At 29.4% G+C, this 25228-nt stretch overlaps 1 protein-coding gene and 1 pseudogene across 1 annotated transcript; one reads left to right on the top strand and one right to left on the bottom strand.

Annotated features, from left to right (window-relative positions):
- Nucleotides 1–3417, top strand: LOC123202893 (annotated as a pseudogene).
- Nucleotides 3418–7503: 4086 nt separating this feature from the next.
- On the bottom strand, nt 7504–13768 carry LOC123202998 (probable disease resistance protein At4g27220). Its single transcript, XM_044619155.1, has 4 exons — nt 10241–13768; nt 9668–10147; nt 8974–9492; nt 7504–8571 (listed from the first exon to the last, which is right to left on the bottom strand). Exons 1-4 carry the CDS (start codon nt 13022–13024, stop codon nt 7798–7800), a joined length of 4557 nt encoding a protein of 1518 aa, XP_044475090.1. The 5' UTR covers nt 13025–13768; the 3' UTR covers nt 7504–7797.
- Between the last annotated feature and the right edge of the window lie 11460 nt (nt 13769–25228).

Genomic DNA, 25228 nt, shown 5'->3' with positions numbered 1-25228 from the left:
TTCACAGTGCGCACTGTTCAAAAGCCATGAGCGCTATTGCTACTGCCGCTGTTCTGTCTCTTCCAATCTCGCTGTGTAGACCATCCAGGATTAACACTAAAAAGGTTTTTACTCTGTCTTTTTTGATTGGTTTGTTTACATGGGTAGTTTTTATTCTTGGAGAAGAACGTAGTTTTGGCGGTTAATTTGTAAGTTGAATTCGCTGCTTGTTTGAGGTGTTCAACGTTAAAAAGATGTATGTTTGTTTTTATTTGTTTGTGGCTTTCTGGTAATTTTCTTTGTAATCTGGGTAGTTTGGAGAGGAACTTAGTTTGGGCGGCCAATATGATAGTTGAATTCGCTTCTTGCTTTTTGTTGTTGAAAGTCGAAAGATTCGAATTTGATTTGTTTATATGATAGGTTTGTCTAGGTTGCTGCTAGATTTGTTGGAATGTAACTAGATCATAGTATAATGCAGTCTTGATAGGTTTACTTGCTGGTTTTTATTTGGCCATTTGTTGAATCTGGACCAAGGTTAAGCTTATTGAATAGTTGTTGCAGTTGTGGCTTAGAAGTGGCACAACATTGGAAACGTATGAATCCCTCCTTTTGCTCTTGCTTTTGTCCTATTAAGTTATATGCATTATTGCGAGGCCTCAAGAAAAATGCCCTGCTTATGTTTTTGAGCAAATCATGCATTTATCAAAAAGAGAAAGGAGCTTTCATAATTTTATTAGCTTAAATTTTACCATAATAAGAGAAAATCTCTATGTTTGCTGATAGAGTTCTTATGCGGTTACTTGGAAATAACATTTTTTGTTTTCTTATATTAAAATTGGTGCGGGTTTATAGTGCGTTCAAGGAGGATTCAGGGTATTAGCTGTAATTGGGGAGGACAGTGGCTTAGTAGATAAGAAGAATGGATGGAGCACACTCTTCGATGTGGAGGATCCAAGGTGTAAAGTCCCTCAATGTAAAGGAAGTTTTTGCATGTGAATCAAGTGCTTGAAGTTGCTAGGTAAAATATTCAGTACTGTGATTGGAAGGCTCGACAAGATGTGCTCACAATTATGCTTCTCCATGAGAAAGTCTCTGCTATTCCTGGCCTTTCTTGACTAATTAGAGTTTTTCTATTTCTGTTTGATTCTTAAAATTGTGAGGGCATTATATTTCTTCATCATCGTAAATTATGGATATTAGCATTACATCTGAATGATCTAGACAAACAAAAGCAGCATATTTTCAGAACTAGAATAACAGTGATAGCTGGGCTGATTTTGTCCTGGCATTGTAATGAACATTTGGGAGTTCTGATTGCTTCCTTAGGATGATATGCACTTTTATTGACAATGATGTAGGTTGTTGAAGTTCTAAATCCTTCAGCACGTGATTACAAGTCCATTGGCACAATGAGGAAAGAGCTTGCTGAGTTGCAAGAAGAACTATCTCTGGCTCATAATCAGGTCTTGAAAGTTAGCAATTGCTGATATATCATGTGACTTAAATATACTCTATTAATCTAAATTCTGTGATTTGGGCAGACTGAAATTCTTTCATTTCATTAATCATGACCTAGATGAAACAATTAAAGGCTAAAATACACCCAATATATGTGGAACTTATAACTGCCATCTCATAGCCGATATTCCATGAACAAAAACAGGTTCATATATCTGAAGCAAGGGCTGCCACTGCTTTGGATAAACAAGTTCACATGGAAGCATTGGTTAATGATAGGCTGTTACAAGATAGTAACACCTCAGACTCTGATCAATGTTGCTGTCTGCTTGTACTTCTATGTAATCGCTGGATACCATTAAAGCTAAGTTGCCCCAGAAAAGCTTGAATGTCTCCGGTCCAGTTCAATCATATCATCCCCAATTGAAAAACATCTGGTATCCAATATATTGATGTGCTTTAACAAATTTCATACTTGATGCTTTTGAATGCAGGCAGGGTGGTTGTGATGTAATGTCCAAAACTTTTACCTGCGGATATTTTGACATGTATCTTACCATCTCTGTTTCAGATTCCAATTGAATGTTTTGAGGAACCATGGGTTATCTTTTGCGGCAAAGATGGGAAACCTGGTTGTGTCCAGGATACATGTGCACATAGAGTATGCCCTCATCACCTTGGTTCACTAAATGAGGGTCGCGTTCAATGTCCAAACCATGGTTAGTTAGAACTATTAAAGATACTTGAATATTATGCACAGTTTTTATTATGGACTTTATGTGTCTATAGTGACTGATACAGCTAGAAAATGAATATTGCTGACTCTTGAAAAAATGTTTTGCTAGTAATTATCAGGGTGGAAATACACGACAGATGGAAAATGTGAGAAAATGCCATCTACAAGATTGCTTAATTTGAAGATAAAATCAATGCCATGTTTCGAAAAAGAGGGAATGGTATGGATTTGGCCAGGTGATGATGCTCCAACAGCCAACCTTAATTCTTTATTACCTCTTTCAGGATTTGAAATTCATGCGAGGTATGCTTTAATGGAATTGAAATTGTTTCATATGTTGTGGTTACAAGATTTACATCAATCATGCTTGCATGATCTCTTATAACAGTTTGTATCTTCTGTTATCTCTCATGTCCTTGAATGACAGATTGTTATGGAACTTCCAATTGAATACGGGCTACTTCTGGATAACCTTTTAGATCTAGCACATGCTCCATTTACCCACACTTCTACCTTTGCCAAGGGTTGGAGTGTTCCCAGGTTAGTTCTTTTAAATTTAAATTAAATGATCTTCAATTTGATTTTAAAATTGTTATAAAAAAGTTTATTCATTTGGAGATATATGCCCAAATTTCTGAACTTACTCTCTTGCTTTTATGTCATCCATGGCATTGGATGCATTTTCAGCTTGGTGAAGTTTTTAACACCTGCATCTGGCCTCCAAGGATACTGGGACCCTTACCCAAATAGATACGGAATTTCGACCTCCATGTATGGTGCTATCAACCATTGGGATATCAAAACCTGGAAAATTGGAAGGACGGAGTAACAGATAGTGTTCAACACTTTTTCATCATCTTCACGTCTGCTTACCTTCATCAACGAAGAAAACTAGGTTGTTATATAGAATGTCACTGGACTTCGCTTCTGTTTTAAAGCACATCCCCTTACTGCAATACTTGTGGATGCATTTCGCAGAACAGGTAAAAACTTTCCTTTTGTGGCCTATCCTGTCGCCCGGGGTTTTGGGATGGTTTAACAAGAATAAAACTCACCCACATGTATTTGGATAGTGATTGACTAATTTCTTGATATGTACGTAAAAACAGGTGTTGAATGAGGATCTAAGGCTAAAATCATTAATTATCAACAAAGCCATCTCAAGAATGAATATATATATATACATACACACACACACACACACATTGAAGAAAAACACTAATCGGTTCTGGAAACGGAAGTGACAGGTAGGGGGAAGAAGAGAGACAGCGGTATTAACAAAGAGAGGGTTCCGAGAGACCGCAAATCGGACGACCCAGTTGGACAATTGGAAAAAGCAAGCACCATAAACGGTCCACAGCAGCTCTTTGCGCTTGTTGAACACTATTTCGAACAAAATGGAGACCATCCACAGAAGCAGAGTGGCCAAAAAGAAGACACCAGCCTTGTTGTTATGACTTTGATTGTAGCTCGTTCTTGCCATTGAAAAACCTCTCCAATCTAACCAAAATTAAGAAAGGGAACACCTGATAGTTAATGGTGGCTTTTATTCGAATCTGTTGGGAAGGGATGGGAGTTATAGTGAGAAGACGAGCGTTGGCAGGATAGATTTATTTTTCCTTATTTTGAACTCTGGTCTGTTGGTCGCCCGTAAAGTTATACCCACCCGTGAATTATGATGGATCCGAACCGAATGTATCAGAATCCGTTTTGATCCGGAGAAAAATTATATTTCTGAAGAAAAGCATAACTCAAAAGATAATATTTGTTTATTCTTTTCTTGCAGCTCAAAGGGGCTCAAAGATAAAATTTATGTTTAATGTTTTCCGTTTTCGAAAAACAATATTTGAAAATAATAACAGTAAAAAATGTGTTTATTATTATTTGAAAATAATGACAATCATAATATATAAATTTCATAGTTTTAAAAATTAGATTAGATTAATCGATCTAATCAATTGAAGTGTTAATTGTTAATTGATTAGAGCATATATAAAATAAGGTTTGATTCAGTCAATATTAAAAATTAATTATCTTTTTCAAAAATTCATTATAAAAATTTGAACCAAAACTTTATTTATCATATTTGAATATATGTATGATCAAACTAAACATATTTTAATGTTAAATAAATTAAATTATATAATTAATTATAAGTTATATAATTTTTTAATATTATTTTTAAATAGTTAACCAATCTAATCACCGATTAACTGATCCAATCATAGATTAGACCAGATTGTCTTCTTCACCAAAGCCATACCCGATCCGGTTGTAAAAATATTGACATATATTTTTTATATTTTATGTTTTTAATATCTTAGTTTTTTATGAGATTTTTGGTTGTTTTAATTGTATTGGAAAATAAAAATAATGTGAATAAGTATTACAAATTTTTACAAAATGAAATAGAATAAAAACTTTAGGTGAACAACATATCGTAAATGAATTGAAATCATTTAGTACTCAAATTTTAGTTTTGGTTTTTACCTTAAATCAATTAACCTAAGTTAAATAATCCAAGGGTTGTTGAAACACATTTAATTAATATTCCTCATGACAAGCTCTTATACTCCAACACCAAAATAAAAATTTTGAGTATTTAAGATTGTTATCAACTAAAAAGCACGAAAACATTAGTAGAAGATGGTTTTCAGGTTTTTGAAAGATTTCAGAAACGAAACGCACCAACACTTGTACAAAACATGTTGGGCTTGTTTTCAAAAATATATAAAATTTTGAAGTGTGTTTCTTCGAATTGAAAAAGAAAACTAGAACATTTTTCTTTTCCAATATATGTTATCTTTTCTAATTATGCCACACACTTTCCTTTACAATTTCTTGGATTTCCACTTCTTTCAAGATCATTTCTTCAAATATTATAGGTATTTTGTTAAACCCTTTTTTATGAACTTTTTAGAGACGTTTGGTTCAAGTACTCAAAATTTTTTTTAATATTCTATCTTTTATTATTGATATTACTTTTGTTGATTTATTAGATAATAAAAATAATGTGAGGGTTACTATAATGAATAATCTTATTTTATTATAATTTTATCCAAATTTATTAATTTTTAGGATAAAAGTACTTTAATTCTCACTTAATATAACAATAACTATGAAAAATATTTTTGAATAATTATACTCAAAAATATTTAAGAAAAATAATAATTTTGTATTTTTTATTAAGTCAAACAAAACACAATAATTATTTATATCAAATATAATAATAATTTATATTCAATAATATTTTAAATAACCTATTTTTATGATAATATTTTACTTTTTATATATTGACAAAGTTTTACATGCTAAATTTTGACCCAAATATCCACCCTGAGCTATTATTGTTAGCTAGGGTTTAAATGACTGATTTACCCTTTCTTAGTGTAATAACTAAAAATACCATCATTAATTAATTTAGTTAAAAGTATTAATTTCAACTATTTAATTTAGTAATTGAATGTAAATTACTGATTTACCATTAATAATGTAACGTCCAAATTATAGAAAGGGACTCAACATTGTGTTATTTTCTTAAATTCATTATCCCAAGTGATAGCTGAAATCAAGTGAGCAGAACACCAGACGAAATAAGCTAACAAGAACACAACAGTAGCATGTAAATGCTTCTGTGCATAATCTATAAATTAAAACATTATATATGTACTTATCACAACAAAACCAAACTATGGGAAGTGTTGTGTTTTGATGCAGCAGAATTGATTTTGATTTGGAAGGGAATTTGAAAGGGCTTTGGATGTGGTACGAAAGTTGGTGGGAGATTTTATTTTGATTCAGAAATAAAAATTTTAAATTTTAAATTTTGAAAGGTAATGAGATTTGTATTATAATAATATACATTAAAAATTATATTTTTATTATTGTATAAATTATTGATTTTACACGGATAGGTATTTGAATTTTTAAAATTTAACAAATAAAATTTTGTTAATACATCAAACCTTGCGAGGATAAGTCTTTATGGCCTATTTTTTATGATAAAAGATTTTTCAAACCAATCTAACCCTTAATCTATAAAAAAGAAAAAAAAGTCCTACTTCCTTTGATGAGGAAGTTGGTGTAGAGAGGTGGTGGGGTTACATAAGATCACAGGCGAACTCTCCATTTCTTCTTGCTTGACCTTCAATTCCTCTTGCATGTGTTTACTTATTCAGGCAGCTGTAAAATTCTTCACAAATATGAGTGTCTGATTTTATTTATTTTTTAATTAAATTTATTTCTGTATCTTTATAGATATATTTATGTCAAATTACTCATCATGTTTTATTTTAAATTAATTTAATAATTAATATAAAAGATCACATGCGTGTGAAAATATTAAGTGGACAATTTCAAGTCTCACAATCCTTTCAGAAGAAAATATGTCATCTGAAAGAACCTCTTAACCATTCAAAGCCCTAACTTATTCTTGGTGAACTAAGTTAGTAAGAATTTTACCTCACATATTAAAGTCACATTTCCCATCAAATCTTTCAATATAAATCCTTGTTTGACCCATTGTTTCAATCATAATAATATATAAATTCTTTTCTAAAAGCAAAGAAACCAAGATAACAAAGAAAACAAGAAATGACATAATAACAAAAAAAGAAAATATCCGAAATTATTATGGTACCATTTGTTGGTTTCTTTAAAGATCAATAATTTCATATTCTAGCAATTACATCATGCAAAAATTTATTTAAATCATAAAGAAATATTGCACAAAGGATATTTAGTTAGTTCAAAATTTTTAAACAAAGTCCTACATCCAAGACATAGGAGATCTTCTAATTGAATCTACAAAAAAAAACAAAATAATATAATTTATAGTATAAGAAAACATAAAATTTTCTGATAACACAACAAGCCCTAGTCAATGTTATTGAAATTTATAGTATAAGTAAACATAAAATTTTCTAATAAGTAAACAATTGGTTAGAATTTTATCTTATTGAAATTTTAGTGCAAGATTTGGTGAATCAAACAACTTTAATAAGATAATAACACAAATCAGAACACAACAATATTTATTTGGTTTAGATTTCACAAATGAAATCCTATATCCAAGGTAGAGATATTTCTCTTGTCAAGCCTCCAATATAATGTCTAAGTATAAAGTTTTATACATTAGTTTATCCAAATCAACAAGATTAATAAGCCATTAACCCTCATATAGAAGGAACTAGTAAAGAGAAGTCAGAAATTTCTCATCAAACAAACCAAAATCAACAAACCGAAAAACCAAACAAAACTCTAACAACAGCTTGAGAGATGACTAAACTCAAAAGAGAAGATCTTATTGAATGCACAAAAAGCAAAATACCTAAGGTAAAACATTACTTTTATATACTTGGTTAAAAATATCATAATCGAGAATGTCAATGACTTATTCACAATATTACAAGACCGCCATTAAAGTCAAAAGGACTCATTTACCCTCAAAATGTCTCAAACAATACACTTAACATATCAAAATCCACCTACTCAAACAACTTTGGTTTTTTAATACTCAAGGTTAGAAAAATATCTAAGCCACCAAATGACTATTTTGACCCCACCAAGAAATGAAATATCAACCCTATTTTAATGAATTGCGATTATGCCCTTCAAGTAAAAGTTTAAGACATACAAATCCCGCACATGTGTTGGATAATGGAATTAAGGTCACCCTTCCAAATATATTTTGCATCAATAATCTCTGTTAGTTGTACCTTCTCCAATTTTGGTGTGCTTAAACCTCCATTAGAAAAAATCTTCAAATTGGGACATTGACTCACAATCACTTGTTCTAAGCATGGGAATCGAAAAGCGTAATTGGCAGAGCAAAAGCATGTGAGACTATTTAAACAATGAAGCTCCAACATTTCCAATTGGTTGAAAACAATCTCCTCTTCTATTGTCTCTATCTCAGACTCAGTTGCTATCACCTCTGTTACCAACTCACATTCTCTGATTCTGATTGTTGTGATTTGGGCAAGAGTTTTTGCTGCTGAGCATGCTAGTATATTTGCCAATCCATTACAACGGTTGACTTCCAAATGCTTTATGTTTTTGAAGTAAATGTATGAGGATGACATCAAAGATGTTAAACAATGACATCTGTCTATAATCAAAGCTTCAAGATTTTGGAGAAACGTTTTCATCTGAGAATTTTCTTTCCTTGTACATCCTTCATATGGGAGTAGTTCTTGGAATGTACAATCAAATAGAATGAGTGATTCCAAATTTTGCAATTTTTTAAGGAGATTAAACTGAAATCCAACCGAATAATCATCAAAGCTTTCCAGTCTAAGAAATTTAAGTTTCCCAAACCTCCTAGCGGGAATATGGTCAAGACATGAAGATGTTATGCTATCGGCATTTAAACCCAAGTTTTCCAAATTGGGTACGACCTGAAAATGGATGAACAAGTAAATACAAGTGACCAACAAGCAGTAGTCTGTTTCATTAGTTACTTTATATGAAATCATAAGCGGTTGAAATTAACAATTTGAAATGCTATGAAATTTAAAAATATAGGGCATAATATCCTATCTACTTTTAAAGAAGAAAGGTGACACTTTTAACCATTTATCTTTTTCCAATTAATTATATATATGCCTTTTAATAAATGTAATTTTGCAATCTGACTGTAAATATGACAAATTACAACTCCGTTATTAATTAACAAAAATTATTTTTCATTGAGACATGACAAATTTCCATCGGACTGATTTAAAGAGAAATAAAAAACTTAAACAAATTAAACGTAATGACTATGCTGCAGTTTTTTGTGTCAATCGAAGAAGTCATACCTTTTCAAACGAAAATGGGGCAAGTTGGCTCTCTCCATCTAAAGCATATACTTTTATCTTCCCACATTTGTACACAAGCAATTCCTTAAGCATTGGCCACTCTGCTGTATAGGACCCCATGTAGAAATGTTTGAGCTCTGGTAAATTGTCAAGATAGAGCCTCGTTAATTGAGGAAACAAAAATTCTGGAGTCCCATCTACTTCCTGCTCACCAACAATTATCTCCAGACCACAGGAGATTAGCTCAAGTGTTTTGAGTTGCAAAAGACCAATAGCTATGGAAACTGGAAAGAGACTTTTTATATTCCAACAGTTACCAACAGTTAATATTTCTAGATTCTGAAAGGTAAGAAATCCTTGAGTACTATTAGATGGAACAATAGTCACCAAATTTTCACAGAATTCAACTCTCACTTCTTTTAATTTGCAAAAGGAATCTCCACGGAGTTGATTGTGCCAGATCAGCTGCAAGTTATCCAAGTGTAAGAGTATCAGCTTCTCCAAGCCTGACAAATCAACCTACAAAAAAAGCAAGGAATCTAATAATAATTATACTGATAATGATAATTACAATTATAGTTTTAAGACAATTATTGGTAATTAAATGCATATAATGGTCACACTAATAGCTATAAAGAATGTTAAAAGTTTGAAATTGACAGGCCACGAAAATTTCAATAAGAAATTAGTTCACCTTGTCATCAAACAGGGGCTCTATATTAGTAGTAAGAATGTTCTCCAAGCTCACTTCTACACTAGAAGAATTGGGGAAGAATGTCTTTAAACTAGAGCAACTCTCAATGTGAAGTTCATTCAAGGCAGGGAATTGAACTAGATTTCCAATACCAAATCTTGTGAGTTTTGGAAGCCCTTGTAGCTTCAAGTAGAATAGTTTAGGAAAATTCATTTGAATTATCTTATCTGCTCCTTCTAATTCTTCTGACTCAAATATCACTGCCTCCATTGACTTGCAGTTGCATATCACAAGCTTTTGGAGTTGCAAAAAACTTTTGACCATAGAAGATGAAAACAGAAACTTCAAACCGTTACACTCTTCCACTGTTAAGCTTTTTAAGCACTGAATGTAGGAAGACGTTGGTTGGAGTAGATCAACCCATATGTTCTCAATCTTAATTGAGGACAGTTTCAAGTTCTCCAATCTTGGTAACGCAACCTGTAGACACAAATATTATTCCTTCATAAACAACTTATATATTAAAAGAAAATAGTTGAAAAAAGAAAAAAAAAAAAGCAAAGAGATACAGACCTCCAAGCCAAATCTTATGAGCTGCGGTAGGCCTTGTAGTACTACGGAGTGCAATTGTTTAAACCCAATCTTACAAACCTTTTTGTTTTCATCAGCATGGTCTTCGCTTTCTTCACCAAAAATCTCCTTTAGCGTCTTGCAATTAGTTACATTAATTTCTTCAAGCAGCAGTATGTTTTTGGCCATCGAGGATGAGAAGAGATACCTCAACTTGTCACAATCAGCTACTTTTATTATTCTTAATTGGCTGAAAGACTTTGCATTATCTAGGCGGCAACATATCTTCTCCATATCACTTAGATTAGTAAGAAAAATTGACTCTAAGATTGGAAAGGCATCACTAGGATGAGTGTACTCCATTGAGTTGACAACATACAAAATTTCAGAACTATTTTGTACCGAGAGATGCTTTAATTCTGGGAAACCTTCTCTGTCAAGTTCCCAAGGCATATCCTTGACACCATCCAGCTGATCTAGATAGAGGTATTTTGCTTTCTCCATCAAAATTTCGATCCCATGCCTCATATGAGGCCTTCCATTGAACTTCAGTTTCAATGTTCTCGAGGGTTCATATGCATAAGACCAGTCCCATACATCTCCAATATGTACATCATACTTTTCTAACTTCACTGGAATAAAGTCTTGCTGTATCATCTGCACATTCGGGATATGTATCCTTAAAGTATTCAATTCAGGCAATGCATTCAACTCTGCAAGACTAGCGTTATTTTGTCCTTCAACTTCCCATCGATCAAAGCTATTATATATATATAGCTCTTCCAATTGAGACAAGCTGGCTATGACATTTGGTGGGATTACTTTAAGCTTTGGACAATCGTTCAATACTAATACCTTTAGTCCCATCAATTGTTTAAAACTTGCAGGCACCTTCTCAAGATCACAATATAATAAGCCAAGAAACACTAAATTCCTTAGCTCTCCTATCATTGTTATGTCTCCCAAAGAGCAATTCATGAGACACAACGCATTAAGGTTTGTTAGGCAAACAAATGATGGTGGTGGTGGTAATAAATGAACTCCTTTCAATTCTAGTACTTTGAGTTCTTTCACTTCTTCAAAAAAGAGGTCTGGAATTTTTGAACGAAGATCTTTTATATTATTATAAATAAATGACTTTAGTTTTGGAAACTCTAGCCTCTCAGGAAGCTCATGAATGTCTCCAGAAGACACAGAAATTGCAATCGAATCTTTGTACGAAGATCTTCTCTCCATCAAGATCTCTTTAATGCCCTTGAAATCTCGAATAGCAAACATACATTTCTCTCTGGCAATTGATACAATAACAGTATGAATGACATCATGCATTTTGACTGTCTCCTTATCGATACCTTTCAACAACAAACACGAATCTTGGAGATAATCAATCAACGACTTTATTCTATTCCTTCCATCATTAATTGAGTTAACATGTTCAAACAAACCCAAACCCATAGCACGGATCAAGAGCCAAGAGATATGTCCACCATCAAATAGAGCACAAAGTAGAAGTAGTGATTGGGCTTCTTCACTGTTCAACAATTTGTAACTCAGTACAATAGTTGAGTGTAAAGTGTTATCCATTTCTGGAACGCATCTATGATTATAATTTTTTAACTGAAGTAGGGCATCCTTCCAGACATGATCACCTTTACCTTTCAAAGCATTTGCAATTGTTGTAATTGCAAGTGGTGACCCCGCACATTTTTCTACTACTTCCGCTGCTATACTGCATTTCTCTGATAAATCACCAACGATTTTCCAAAAAAAACTCCTTGCATCATTAGTAGCTAAAGGCTCGACAGATATATTCTTTTGAGTTTTCATTTGATTTAAGACAGCTAACATTCTAGCTGTTAACAATATTGCGCACCGCTCTTGCTCATCATTGCTTTCGTTCCTGTGTTCCGTCATGCTACCTTTATTATCATAGCTTAAAGGAATTCCAACATCCTTCAGGTCAAGCTTCTTCCAGATATTATCTACTATTACAAGGATTCTCTTGGACTTCTTCAACCGCTGACGTAATTGATCAGCTCTTCCAAACGGACTCTCCTGGTCCCTAAATACCATGCCCAATTGACCAGCAATGTCGGCTTGAATTTTTTTAAGATCCGGAGTTTGTGTTACCTCAGCAATCACCACCTCATCAAATAACTTATCTTCCTTGGCCTTCCAAGCAACTTTTTTGACCAGTGTGGTTTTACCCACACCACCCATCCCGTGCACTCCAATCATATTAACAGTAGAATCTTTCAATGCATCCATAATTTCCTGGAAATTTGACTCTCTTGAGTCAAAGTGTTCGTAGTCCTTACCGACGAATATGGATTCCGTCCTCCGTAGAAGGGGTGGGTGTGAAATTCTACTGAAATCTCCTTTTTCCAAGGCATTGGCACCTGCCTCCTCGACCTCCTCTGCTTCTTTGCTGAGCCTGTAACGTTTAATCAAATCAGGACACAACCCTTTGAAACAGCGCTTCTTTGCTTTATCTTCATCATCAACGAGCTTTGCTACCCGTTCCATGAACTCTTCCACACTCTTCAACCACTTAGTAACTTCATCAATAATCTCTTCACCTTGTCTTTCAGCTAATTTTACTTGTACTTCCATAACTTTTCTTCTACTTTTGAGCTTCTCAGCTTGCTCCTTCAGCTTTTTCATGTAGCTCCGGTACTTAAACACATAGTTAATCTGCCGACAACCGAATTCGCACACTGTCTCTGTAACTGTCTCTGCTGCTTTGGAAACAACAGCAGTAGCAGTAGCAGTAGCCAGTTCAGCCATTACGTATTTCTTGCAATTTACCTTTTTTATCTGTTCCTTCTTTTTGGTTTAAAGAAGTAAAGCCACTGACAAACTCTCAAAGAACAAAATCTAGCGACCAGAGAACTACAGGAGTAATTCTTGGATAATTAAAACTAGAAATATGAGAAACAATAAGATCAAAACACAATTTAGGAGAACTCTTTTTTTTTTTTTAACAATAAGGTGAAAAAAGTGTTTTTTTTTTTTTTTTTATTGTCTAAAAGCTGAATATACAAGAGAGAGCTTTAAGGAAACGGAGAAGAAAAAGGAAAAACACAGACAACAAAGAACTGCAGGAGACTAATCTTTGGATAATTAAAATAAGGGGGAAAAAAGGTGTTTTTTTTTTTTTTTTTTGTGTGGGTGGGGTGGTTTAAAGAAGTAACTCTAGCTGAGCAAATATAAAAGAGAAAAAGCTGAACGATAAAAAATCTAGCGTCTTGCAAACAGATAAAAGATAGAAATAGGAGGAATAAAAATCAAAGCAAAGCTAATAAAATATCAGAAAATTAATTATATTGAAACAGCAGAAAATTAAGAGACTGAAAATGAAAACAATAGGAAGTGGTTATGGAAGGCTTAGAACAAGTGAACCTGAATCGCTATCTTTCTGAGACTTGTTTTGGAGAAGCAGAGAGCTGTAATGGCTTTTCTTCTGCTTGAGGAAGATTGGCCCAACAATTATTAAAGTGTTTGACTGCAAACGAGAAAGAAAGCGTGCGTTCTCCGCTAAGAAAAGAAAGCCTATATTCCCCACTAAGCAAAGAAAATCTATATTCCCCACTAAGCTCAATCATGCTTTCGTCCTTAATAATGCGATATCTGTGCATAGAACAAATTAAAGAGTTAAAGAATGAGACCAAATTGATATTCAAAATACTTTACGTTCACAATGCATCAATAAAACAATATTTATGCATTGCAATGTACGTTGGTACATGCAGAGACTATAATAATAATTTATCATAGTAAGCCCCCTATTTTGCTGTCCACCGTCTCCACCCCTTGTCATTGCCTGGTAGCTTTTGCTAATTTTATTTTTTTTATTTTTATTAAAAATAAAATAATAATAATTTAATAAATTTATGTTTAATATTTACACTCCCACACCTTTATCTGTCAAAATGCAATTAACTTCCACTAAAAAAAATAGATTTCAAGTATAAAAAAGGAGTATTCGAAGCTTATAATATTTCAAAATTGAAGTCATGGTTTAAATGAGACAATGATTGTGGGTTGATTATTGAAATCATAATTTTATCTGTTCGATATAGTCAATTTGCCTCTTAAAAACCTGACTATGGAATTAGCAATGGTGGCCAGGGCAATAAAACAAATTCTGTTTCTTCCTATATAGTTTTTCTGTTTCTGTTTACACTTCTTAAGCTTTTGATCTTAACCCTTCGCCTTCACAGGCAGTGTACTCCCTCCGTGAATGACTATTTTTGCAGATTTTTTATTATTTTTTCTGGAAAAAAATAGAAAAAAAAAGTTGTTCTTGGTTCAATCTTTTTATGGGTGTTAATTTCTTTTTGCATTCTGATAAATCTTGGTTCATGCTTTTGTTTAAGTTGTTCTTCTGGATTCTTATAGTTTGATGCAAAATTGTTGCATTTTTTCAGTTTCAGTTGCTTTTGTGTGAAAACTTCATTTAAAAAAAAAAAATTCAAGGATAAAATATTAAAAAAAATTTTAATTAGTTAAACCCTTATTTCCAGAACCCTCCCATCCAAACTCATAACCTTAAAACTCTTTCAACACAAGTCCAAACTCATCGGAAGCATCATTCATCCAAATCCAAACCCATCAAAACCATTTGTAAGGAAAAAAAGAATGAAAGTGAAAGAAGAAAAAAGGAGTAAAAGTGACAAATTTAATAAGTAAAGAACTATATTAGAATTTTATTAATTTTGAGCGATATATTAATTTTGAGAAATAAAATAATTATTGTAATATAATAATTTAACATTTTAATAAAATATTATGATTTATTTTTAAATGAGATTATGTTTTTGGTTGTGATTTATGTATTTAATAGTGGGAAAAAGTTTTTAAGTAAATCACTACATATATAAATTAAAAGTAGTGTTACATGTATAAAAAATGTGTATAATTTTATATATAAATAATGACATGTTATTATATGATTTAATAGTTTTAAATTAAAGGTAAAGTAACACTCAATCATATAATGATATATCATTGTTTGTGTATAAAGTTATATACATTATTTATATATATAATTTTATTGATAAATTAAATGTAATACATGTTGATGCGATTTCTCACCACCAACCAATGTACACCATTTAGAATATTGCATAAAATAGACTACGATAGCAACGATTAGAGCTTGAAAAAAGTCGAATAAGCCTATTACGGGTGTTTGGAAATTCTTAGAGAAGTTTATATGTGTAAATAGAGTCAAGAAGAAATATTGAGACAAATATTTTTTTCCTTTGTTTGGTTGGATAATTAGAATGTCTATATTGAAATGTTCACACTAGTTTGTTGTTTTGCACAAAAATAATACAATGGTTCTTTCTCTTCTTGTGCACTTTTTTTCCCAGTTCTTCCTCTCTTCAAAATTAAACAGTGGTTTTGAATTTAAATGGATTGTTTATACATATATTAACTATATTTTCACTTATGTGTTGTTAACATCTTTATTGGAAGACGTTTGTAATGTAAGATGCCTAAAACTACGATATTTTCACTAATTTGTGATTTTGTACAAAACTATTACAATTGTTCCTAGAGGTGTCAACAAATCATGCTTAGCCCGCTACAATGTAGCTTTAGTAGATCGGGCCAACCTGCTACCAAATGAAGGCTCATAACATGGCTCAACAGTAATTGGACCATATTGTGTCAAACCCTTGACAAGTCGGTCTCAATGCTTTTGGTGGGCAGTTCACAAAATAAAATTTTCTATTTTCAAAATATGTAAAATTAATTGTATATTTCTATTACTTATATTCGTATTCGAATTAAACAAAACTTTATATTACAAAAAAAGAATTTTTAATAAGAGAAAATTTTTTCTATTCCTGTCATTAATACATTTAACAACAGTTGATAATAAGGTTTTTTTCATTACATTTAACGATGAGAAATGTACTTTTAATAACAAAAAATATACTTTTCACGACTATTTTCTTATCATTAAAATCATAAATTTCTTTAGTTTTAATGAGTAAATAAATAATTGGTTTCTAAGATCATAAAAAAAGTTACTCATAATAATAGGATATTATCCTTTTGTTATTGGTACTCTCACTAATTTTTTTTGTAGTACAAAAATTTTATTTAAAAAACCTCACTTATGATTGAGATAAGACCAATCCTATATACATATTTTAGTACACAAAATAGATATACAAAATAGATACACAAATAATATATCATAATATACATATTTTATTTTTAATTTAAAATCATTCAATTATATGATAATGTATAATTTGTGTATATAAATTATCTACGCCATTGTTATATTATATAAAAAAACATAAATCAAACATAATATAAAACATTAATTATGAAATTTTAAAGTATCAAAATATCAACGGTTGATTTTCTTTTTTTAGTTATCTTCGATATCACATTCTCTATCAATTTCTTCGTATTTTATATGAAAAAAATGTTCAGACTGTTGAAAAATTATTAAAGTATTTGACTGCAAACGAGAAAAAAAGCGTGTATTCCTCACTGAGCTCAATAATGCAAAGAAAGCGTGTATTCCCCACTAAACTCAATCATGTTTCAACAATTTTGAGTCTCCTATAAATTAAACTAAAGTTAACATTGATTTTGAATCTTAGCAGACTCTGATAATATCTGTGCAAAGAACAAGTTAAAAGGTTAAAAAATGAAACCAAATTTTTTAACAATATTTATCAATAAAATAATATTTATCTATTGGCCAAAAAACTTGTTCCCATCTAAGGTATATTGAAATCCTAAGATGATCATCTCTAATTTTTAAAAACTCAAATACCCATTTATAAAGAAAATTCAGTTAAAAAACTTAGTTAAAGTTAAGGGTAAAAACGTTATTTAACAAAAAATTTTAAAACATAAAATTCATTATATTTTCCCTTATAAGTTTTAAAAACTAATAACTTCACTCTTACCTAAAATTTTTAAACTGTGAAAAGTAGCATCCCCCCCACCAAACTTAGGGTTTTTTTCCTTCCTACTTCAACCACCGACGATGATACTTTCAACCTTAATCTGTAGACAAAAGTTTGACCATCTCTACCTAAGCCACAACATCATTTGAACTCATCTAGAGATGCCTTCGTCATTCAAATTAAGCTTAGTCTGGATGACATGCATCAGCAAGTGACTTTTCATCTGGGCAATAATGCATCTAGACGATTCATCTGGACATTATCATCCAAATGAAAATTGTCTAGATTTTCATATAGAAATCATCTAGATTTCTAGATGATTTTCATCGATTTATGGCCAGAGAGAAGAAGGAGAGAGGTCAAAAGGGAGGATAACTGACTGTTAGAGACGGCGGATCGTCACTAGAGAAAAGAGAAAAATCCAAGGAAAAAATTGTCACTTTTCAAACTTTTAAAAAAAATTTGGAAGGAAGAATTGTGAGATCTTTAATTTGGGAAAAAATATTATAAAAGTTTAGTTTTTAAAAAATTTGTTAAATAATAGTTTTACCTTTAATCCTAATTAAAATTTTTAACTAAAATTATTTTATAGATAGGTATTTGAATTTTTTCAAGATTGAAAGTAAGTCTTTAGATTTTTACTATAACTTTAGTGGGATTAATTCTTTTGGCCTCATATATTGCAATGTAGGTTCGTATATGCAGAGACTATAATAATTATTTATCATAGTATTTTTTCTTATAAAAAGGCCCCTATTTCGCTGGCCACCGACTCTACCCGTTGTCATTGCCAGGTAACTTTTGCTAATTCTAAATTTTTTAAACTTCTGGTAAAAATTAAATAATAATAATTTAATAAATGCCCGTGTATTTAATATTTACACTTCTCCACCTTCAGCTGTCAAAATGCAATTAATTTCATCCAAAAAGATTGGATTTCAAGTAGACGAGAGTAAATATTTAAATTCTATAATATTTTAAAATTAAAGTCTTGATTTAAAAATAATTGTAGGATTGATTATTAAAATCAAAATTTTATCTATTTGATGTAATCTATTTACACCTTAAAAACCTTAGTATGGAATTGGCAATAGTGGGCAAGAAAATAAAATAATTTCTATTTCTTCCTAGATCTTAATTTTCTGTGTTTCTCTTTTCAATTCTTAAGCTTTCCGATCTTAATATCTTCTCGTTCACAAAATAAAATTTTCTATTTTCAAAATATGTAAAATTATTTATATAGTTTTATTACTTATGTTCTTATTCGAATTAAATGAAACTCTAGAATTTTATTGAAAAAACTTCACTTATGATAGAGATAAAAACAATATTATGTGTATATATTTTTTATATAAAAGTTATATATACAAATAATATATCATTATGTGATTGAGTATTATTTTATTTTTAATTCAAAATTATTTAATTATATGGTGACATATAATTTATATACATAAATTGTATATATCATTATTACATGATACAAAAATGGTACAAATCAAATATAATATATAATATTAATCATAAAATTTTAAAGTATTAAAATATCAATCTATGATACTTTTTTATCCATTTTCAACATCACATTTTTTATCAATTTCATTATATTTTAAATTAAAAAAGTCAAATAATTGAAATGAATTTATTTTTATAGGGTCAAGTGAGAAGAAAATGAGTCACTATAAACATTGTAAAAGAGACTTCATATAAATAAGTAATAGTAAAATTAAACCTTTCATTCTCATATATCATTTCTAAGATGTCTTAGTTTAATAAATCTAAATGAAATACCAAATAAAGCAAAAGAGAATAATGTCACTTTTCACTTTTGCTTAATCTATTACTCTACTTAAATTTTTTAAATCATGAAATTTTTGTAATGGAATATGAGAATGAGAGTTTTGACTTTACTCTCGCTTGTTTTTATATGGTTTCTTTTATCATATTTATACTGAGTCTTTTTTTTTTTTTCATTGCGCATACATAAATGTATTCGTTTCAATTATTTATCATATTTTTCCTTTAGAAAATGATAAATTTTTCAAATTTGTATTAAACATCATTTCAATAATTAAACTCATATAATTTCAGATTTATTTTTATATGAATAAAATAAATATAATAATTGAGAAAATATAGAAGCAAATGAAAAGAAATTGAAGTAGATATAGGGAATGTTTAAATTAAAAAAAAAAAGGGCTAGAGGCCGTTGGGATGCTAGCCCTATGGCTACTGGCACATCAGACGGTAGCCGTTTGGGTGTAGAACTACTACACCAAATTTAAATTTTTTTTTTTAAGATTTTTTTTTGAAGTGTTACAATAACGGGCCACGCTAGTCTCACTCACCATGAGCCAAGTCTTGGGCTGACGCATGTCTCCTCTAATCCACTCACTTGACAGGATGACCATTCTTTGACATGAATTGGCCTATGACTTCTTTTTATAGCAGCCCAAAATTTTTCAAATTTATGTTCATATAATTGTGTTAAAACTGATAATTTTTATAAATACGAGAATAAAAAAAGATATAAAAAAGATATAAAAATTATATAAATATAATATAATATAATAAATAATTAAAAATATGTTTATAAAAAAATAGTTGTACAAATTTAATATTAAATGTATATATACAGATTTAATATGACATATCATCAATAATATATTTTTCAAAGTATGATAATATTAATTATAATTTTAATATTTTTTATAGATTTTCTTATTAAAATTAATATAATAATTTAAATGTAAAATATATAATTGATTATTAAAAAAAAAAATATAATATATAATTAAGATTCTTTTATCACAATAAATATATCATTTCATAAATTTTTATCAAATATAAAATATTTAATTGACTATTAAACAAACTTTAAATTATTAGTTTATAAATTTTTTATCAAATTATTATTAAAATATTACGATTTGTTAATGTTTGAGCTAAAAAAATAAAACATGTATGAGATATCCATAAAATACTTTTATAGTGCCAATAAAAATGTAAAATATATAATAGAGGTTTGAATGATAAAAATTTAATTTTTTTTATTTTATATAGTTATGATATTATAATAATTAATTGAAAATATAAAAAATATTTTGATAATTTAAAATTTTATATAAAAATAAAAACTTATAAAATAACAAAAATATATATTTAATATGAAAAACATATAAAATACGTATTTAATATGTTTTAAATTTAAAAATTTAGAATAACATATTTAAACACGAATTAAATAGAAACACAAATAATTCACGTCTTTACTTATATTTTTACCATATAAGAATATCTAAGCAATTTAAGCCATCAATCTACCATCAGAATCATCAATTTCATAAAAAATTAAGTGGTGGATAAGATTTTTTTCCATAAATCAAAAAAGAGAACACCGCTCAAAACCAAGTTTCACAGTCCAACAAAGCGATAGACAAAGATTTCTCAATAATCCGAGGTGGCAAGAATTCAGATATCTGGGACCCGCAAGTTTGGAGATACTCCGAGGCAGCATGTGGATGTCCAACAAGACACGTGTTCGACCGACGTGTCCACGCTTGTCCACGTGGCATACGATGGCAGGCCAACTGCGATCGCGGGCAACACCAACCTCTTATCAGCAAATTTGCTGGCATTTTTTTCCGGGATATTAAAATTTTTGCCACTTTTTTATTCCGTGTATACAAAAATACCACATATCTTAAAACTTTAACAAATATAACACAACAGTACTCACCTTCCCCAAAATACCCCTCTTTGATCTTTCATACACAAATTCTCTCTCTTCTTCTCTATAACTTTTTTCTCTCTTCTTCCTCTTCTTTCAAAGTGATAAAGGAATCACTCTCTCTTCTTCCTCATCTTCATAAACAAAAACATGAAGAAAAAAACTAAATTCTTTAGATTAAAAATTCTTCAAAGTAAAGATATAAAAAAAAAAATAATTCATAAAAACTCAACTATATCCACTTTATATCTTAAAAAAAATAATGATCGAAGAAGACCATTTAGTAGGATTTAATTGAAAAAAAAATTAGCATTTAAAGATTTGAACTGAAAAAAAAAATTTATGTTTAACTGAAAAAAACATAAAAAAAAAAACTTAAAACTGGGAACAGTGAGGGTTAGCGTTGACGCCAACCTTTTTTGCCCTTTTATATATATATATATATATATATATATATATATATATATATATATATATACTGTGACCTTTTTATTGATATGGGTTCCATCTCTTTATAAAAGATATAATACAAGGATTTACATGTGTACCATTTTATGAAATAAAATAAAATAAAGGGTTGATCACCCTTTTATTAATATATTATAATATTAAATATTATATTAATATATTATAATATATATTATATTATTATATATTATATAAAATATATTATATTATATATAATATATATTACTAAGGGTTGGTGGCATCGCCAACCCCTGGTTATTATATATATATTATATATATAATATATAATATTATATATTATATTATTAATATATATAATTAAAATATTAAAATTATATATTATATATAATATTATAATATATATTAATATATTACTACATATTATAATATATAATATAATATTATAATATATTAATATTATATTATAATATATTTATATATATATTATAATAATATAAAAAAAAAGAGTGTTGGCGTTGATCCTGTTTTTTTAATTAATTTTTTTTATTCTCAACGCCAACCCTCTTTTTTTTTAATTAAATTTTTTTTTAGAACGCAACCCTTTTTTTTAATTAAATTTTTTTGTTTAAAAAATATGAACACCTACCCTTTTTAATTTTTTAAATTAAATTTTTATTTAATTCAAATTTAAATTAATTTGATTTGGTTGGATTAATTTGAAATTTGATCCAATTTTAAATTAATGCAATAAAAAACAGAAGAAAATGATACTCTTCCAGAAGAAAATTAATTTAATTAATTTAAATATATATAATTATATATTAATATATTATTATATATTATAATATTATATATAATATATTATAATATGTAACTATAATATTTTAATTATATATATTATATAATATATAATATATTATAATATATAATTATATATATTAATAATATATATAATTAAAATATTATAGTTACATATTATAATATATTATATATAATATTATAATATATAATTATATATATTTAAATTAATTAAATTAATTTTCTTCTGGAAGAGTATCATTTTCTTCTGTTTTTTATTGCATTAATTTAAATTTGAATTAAATTAAAATTTAATTTAAAAAATTAAAAAGGTAGGTGTTCATATTTTTTAAACAAAAAAATTTAATTAAAAAAATAAAAAGGGTTGCCTTCTATTCAAAAAAAAAATTTAATTTAAAAAAAAAAAGAGGAACGCCAACCCTTTTGGCACCAAGTAGACCTGGCCACGGTTCATGAACCGTCGGTTTCGGTTTGAAACCACCGGTTCACGGTTCGAAAATATAAGAACCCTGAACCGAAACCGTAACAGGACGGTTCGTCTACGATTCGAAACCGTCGGTTCCGGTTCATGGCCCGGTTTGGAACCGACAGTTTCGATTCGAAACCGATATTGAACCGTCAATTCTAATACATGATCTTAATTTAATTTTTAAATTATTAATTACAATAATTGAAATTTAAAAGAAAGACTTGGACTTAATTTTTCAATTAAGCTTTCTACGTATCTTCTTGGGGTTTAGAAGAATCAAAGTCTACGTAGTTCTCTTACCTTTGCATATCTAATAGCTGGCAGTACCCCCTTACCTTATCATTCACCTCCACTATCTTGAGTATTATTTCCCGTCGTAATCGAACTATCCGTAGTTAAATCAAGCGATTCTTCATTGATGTCCACTTTCGTTTCTTGTTGTCGTAATTCGACTCTTGTCCAATCGTCCACGCATACTTGAGCTTCAATAGATTCGGGAGCCAAACTTGATCGTCTCTCATCCAATATATTACCCCCTTGACTAAAAGCTTGTTCTACTGCGACAGTTGATACCGGTGCTACTAGAACTTGTTTAGCAATAGCTGTCAATATTGGAAAAGTTGATGCGTGTCGACTCCACCATTCTAAAACTGGAAAGTCTTTACCTATATTGTTGTCACCAAACTCAAAAATAGTAGTTAAATAAATATCAAGCTCCGAGGTGGAGCCTAATGTTCCTCTTGGTCTTTTGCCCCTTTGCATCATAATACGATCCCCATAGCTCATATTTTGGGTTGATGATGGGGCAATAGGTGGTAGAGAGGAAGAAGAACCACCATAAATTAATGCATATTCAGCATAAATTTCTTTAATTAAATTCATAATATTAGTTATAGTTAATGGAATATTAACTTCAAACATTCATAATATAATGTCAAATAATCTGTGACACCATCTAATTTAAATCTAGGATCAAAAAAACATACAACAAGAAAAAGTTCTGGAATTATTTTATAGTAATTTAACCATTTTGTTTTCATTAAAGAAACAGCTTCTTGTAAAATAATATCTTGTTCGGCTTCTTGTAAAGCTCCAATAATATTAACAGCTTCATTTAAAAATAAATGAGAAGTGGGATAATAAACCCCACTTAAAGTATATGTTGCATTATTAAAATTTTTTAATACATTTAAAATTTTTGAACAAATATCCCAATGTTGGGGATATAATATAATTTGTGGCACATTTTGTGAAATAAATGAGCATAATAAATCCTTATAATCAAATGACTCGTTGAGTAATTCATATGTTGAATTCCAACGAGTCGGCACATCTTTAGGAAATCTTTTTGGTCTTTTATTATGTTGTTTACAAAATTTACCCCATTCTTTCATAATTTGGGGATGTGTCCATAAATATGAAATTGCTATTTTTATTGGACTAATAAAATTATTAAGACATTCTAAATCATCTTGTACACATAAATTTATCACATGATATGCACATCTAATATGAAAAAATATACCACTTAAATTAGGTCTACAAATATCAATTAAATTATTTATTGAGGAAGTATTTGAACGTGCATTATCAAATGAAATTGAAAAAATTTTATAAAATAATTTATATTCTTCTAATATTCCTTTAATTATTCTATAAATATTATCAGCCGTATGTCGTTCATCAAACACCCTAAATGATAAAATTCTTTTTTGTAATAGAAAATCATCATCTATCCAATGACAAGTTATACCCATATAAGAGTGAACTTGCCAATGGGCACTCCAAACATCACTACATAGAGATACACGTCCATTAAAATTTGTAAAAAATTGAATTAACTCTTTTTTTTGTTTTTTATATAAACTAAATAATGTTCTTTTTAATGTATTTCTTGGAATAGTTTTATATGCAGGATTTAATGCAGTTTTACAATAATTATTAAAACCTAAATTTTCACCAAAACTAAATGCTAAGTGATCTATTACTACCATTTTTGCAAATTCTTCTTCACTTTTATTATCACTATACATAAATAAAGATTTGTGTGTAGAAGAACCATACCGGGTTATTTGTGTTTGGCCTCGGCTTTGTCTCATTTTTTCCGGATGTTTTGACTCCAAGTGCCTTTTGAATGTCCCGTATCCACCTCCTTGTTTGAATTTGTAAATTTGCCTACAATAATTGCAAGCAACATCAAAATTACCATCTTCCTTTTGTATTTTCTTGAAATGAATTTTGAAAATATCGGATGTAGGAATTTTTTGAGATTGTTGTTCCATCTCCATCTGTTGTTGATGTTGTTGTTGTTGCTCCACCTCTTCATATTGGTTTTCACTTTCTTGTGAATGAAAATCATCTATAAATTGATTTTCATTCACATTTGATATATGTGAATATTGACCAAATCTTCGTGAACCGGAAGAATTTCCACTACTTGCCATTTTTTAATAATAAATGAAATTAATTATATAAATAAATTAAATGATTAATTATAAAAGATAATAAAAAAATAATAAATAAAATTAATCATAGAAATAAATTCTATAATTAATTATGAATTGTATAAAAAAAATTGAAATTGAAATTAATAAAAAATT

The sequence above is a fragment of the Mangifera indica genome, chromosome 19, assembly GCF_011075055.1.
Source record: "Mangifera indica cultivar Alphonso chromosome 19, CATAS_Mindica_2.1, whole genome shotgun sequence".
Classification (NCBI taxonomy): domain Eukaryota; kingdom Viridiplantae; phylum Streptophyta; class Magnoliopsida; order Sapindales; family Anacardiaceae; genus Mangifera; species Mangifera indica.
The sequence above is the reverse complement of the archived record's forward strand: the minus strand, read 5'-3'. Positions and strand labels throughout refer to the sequence as shown.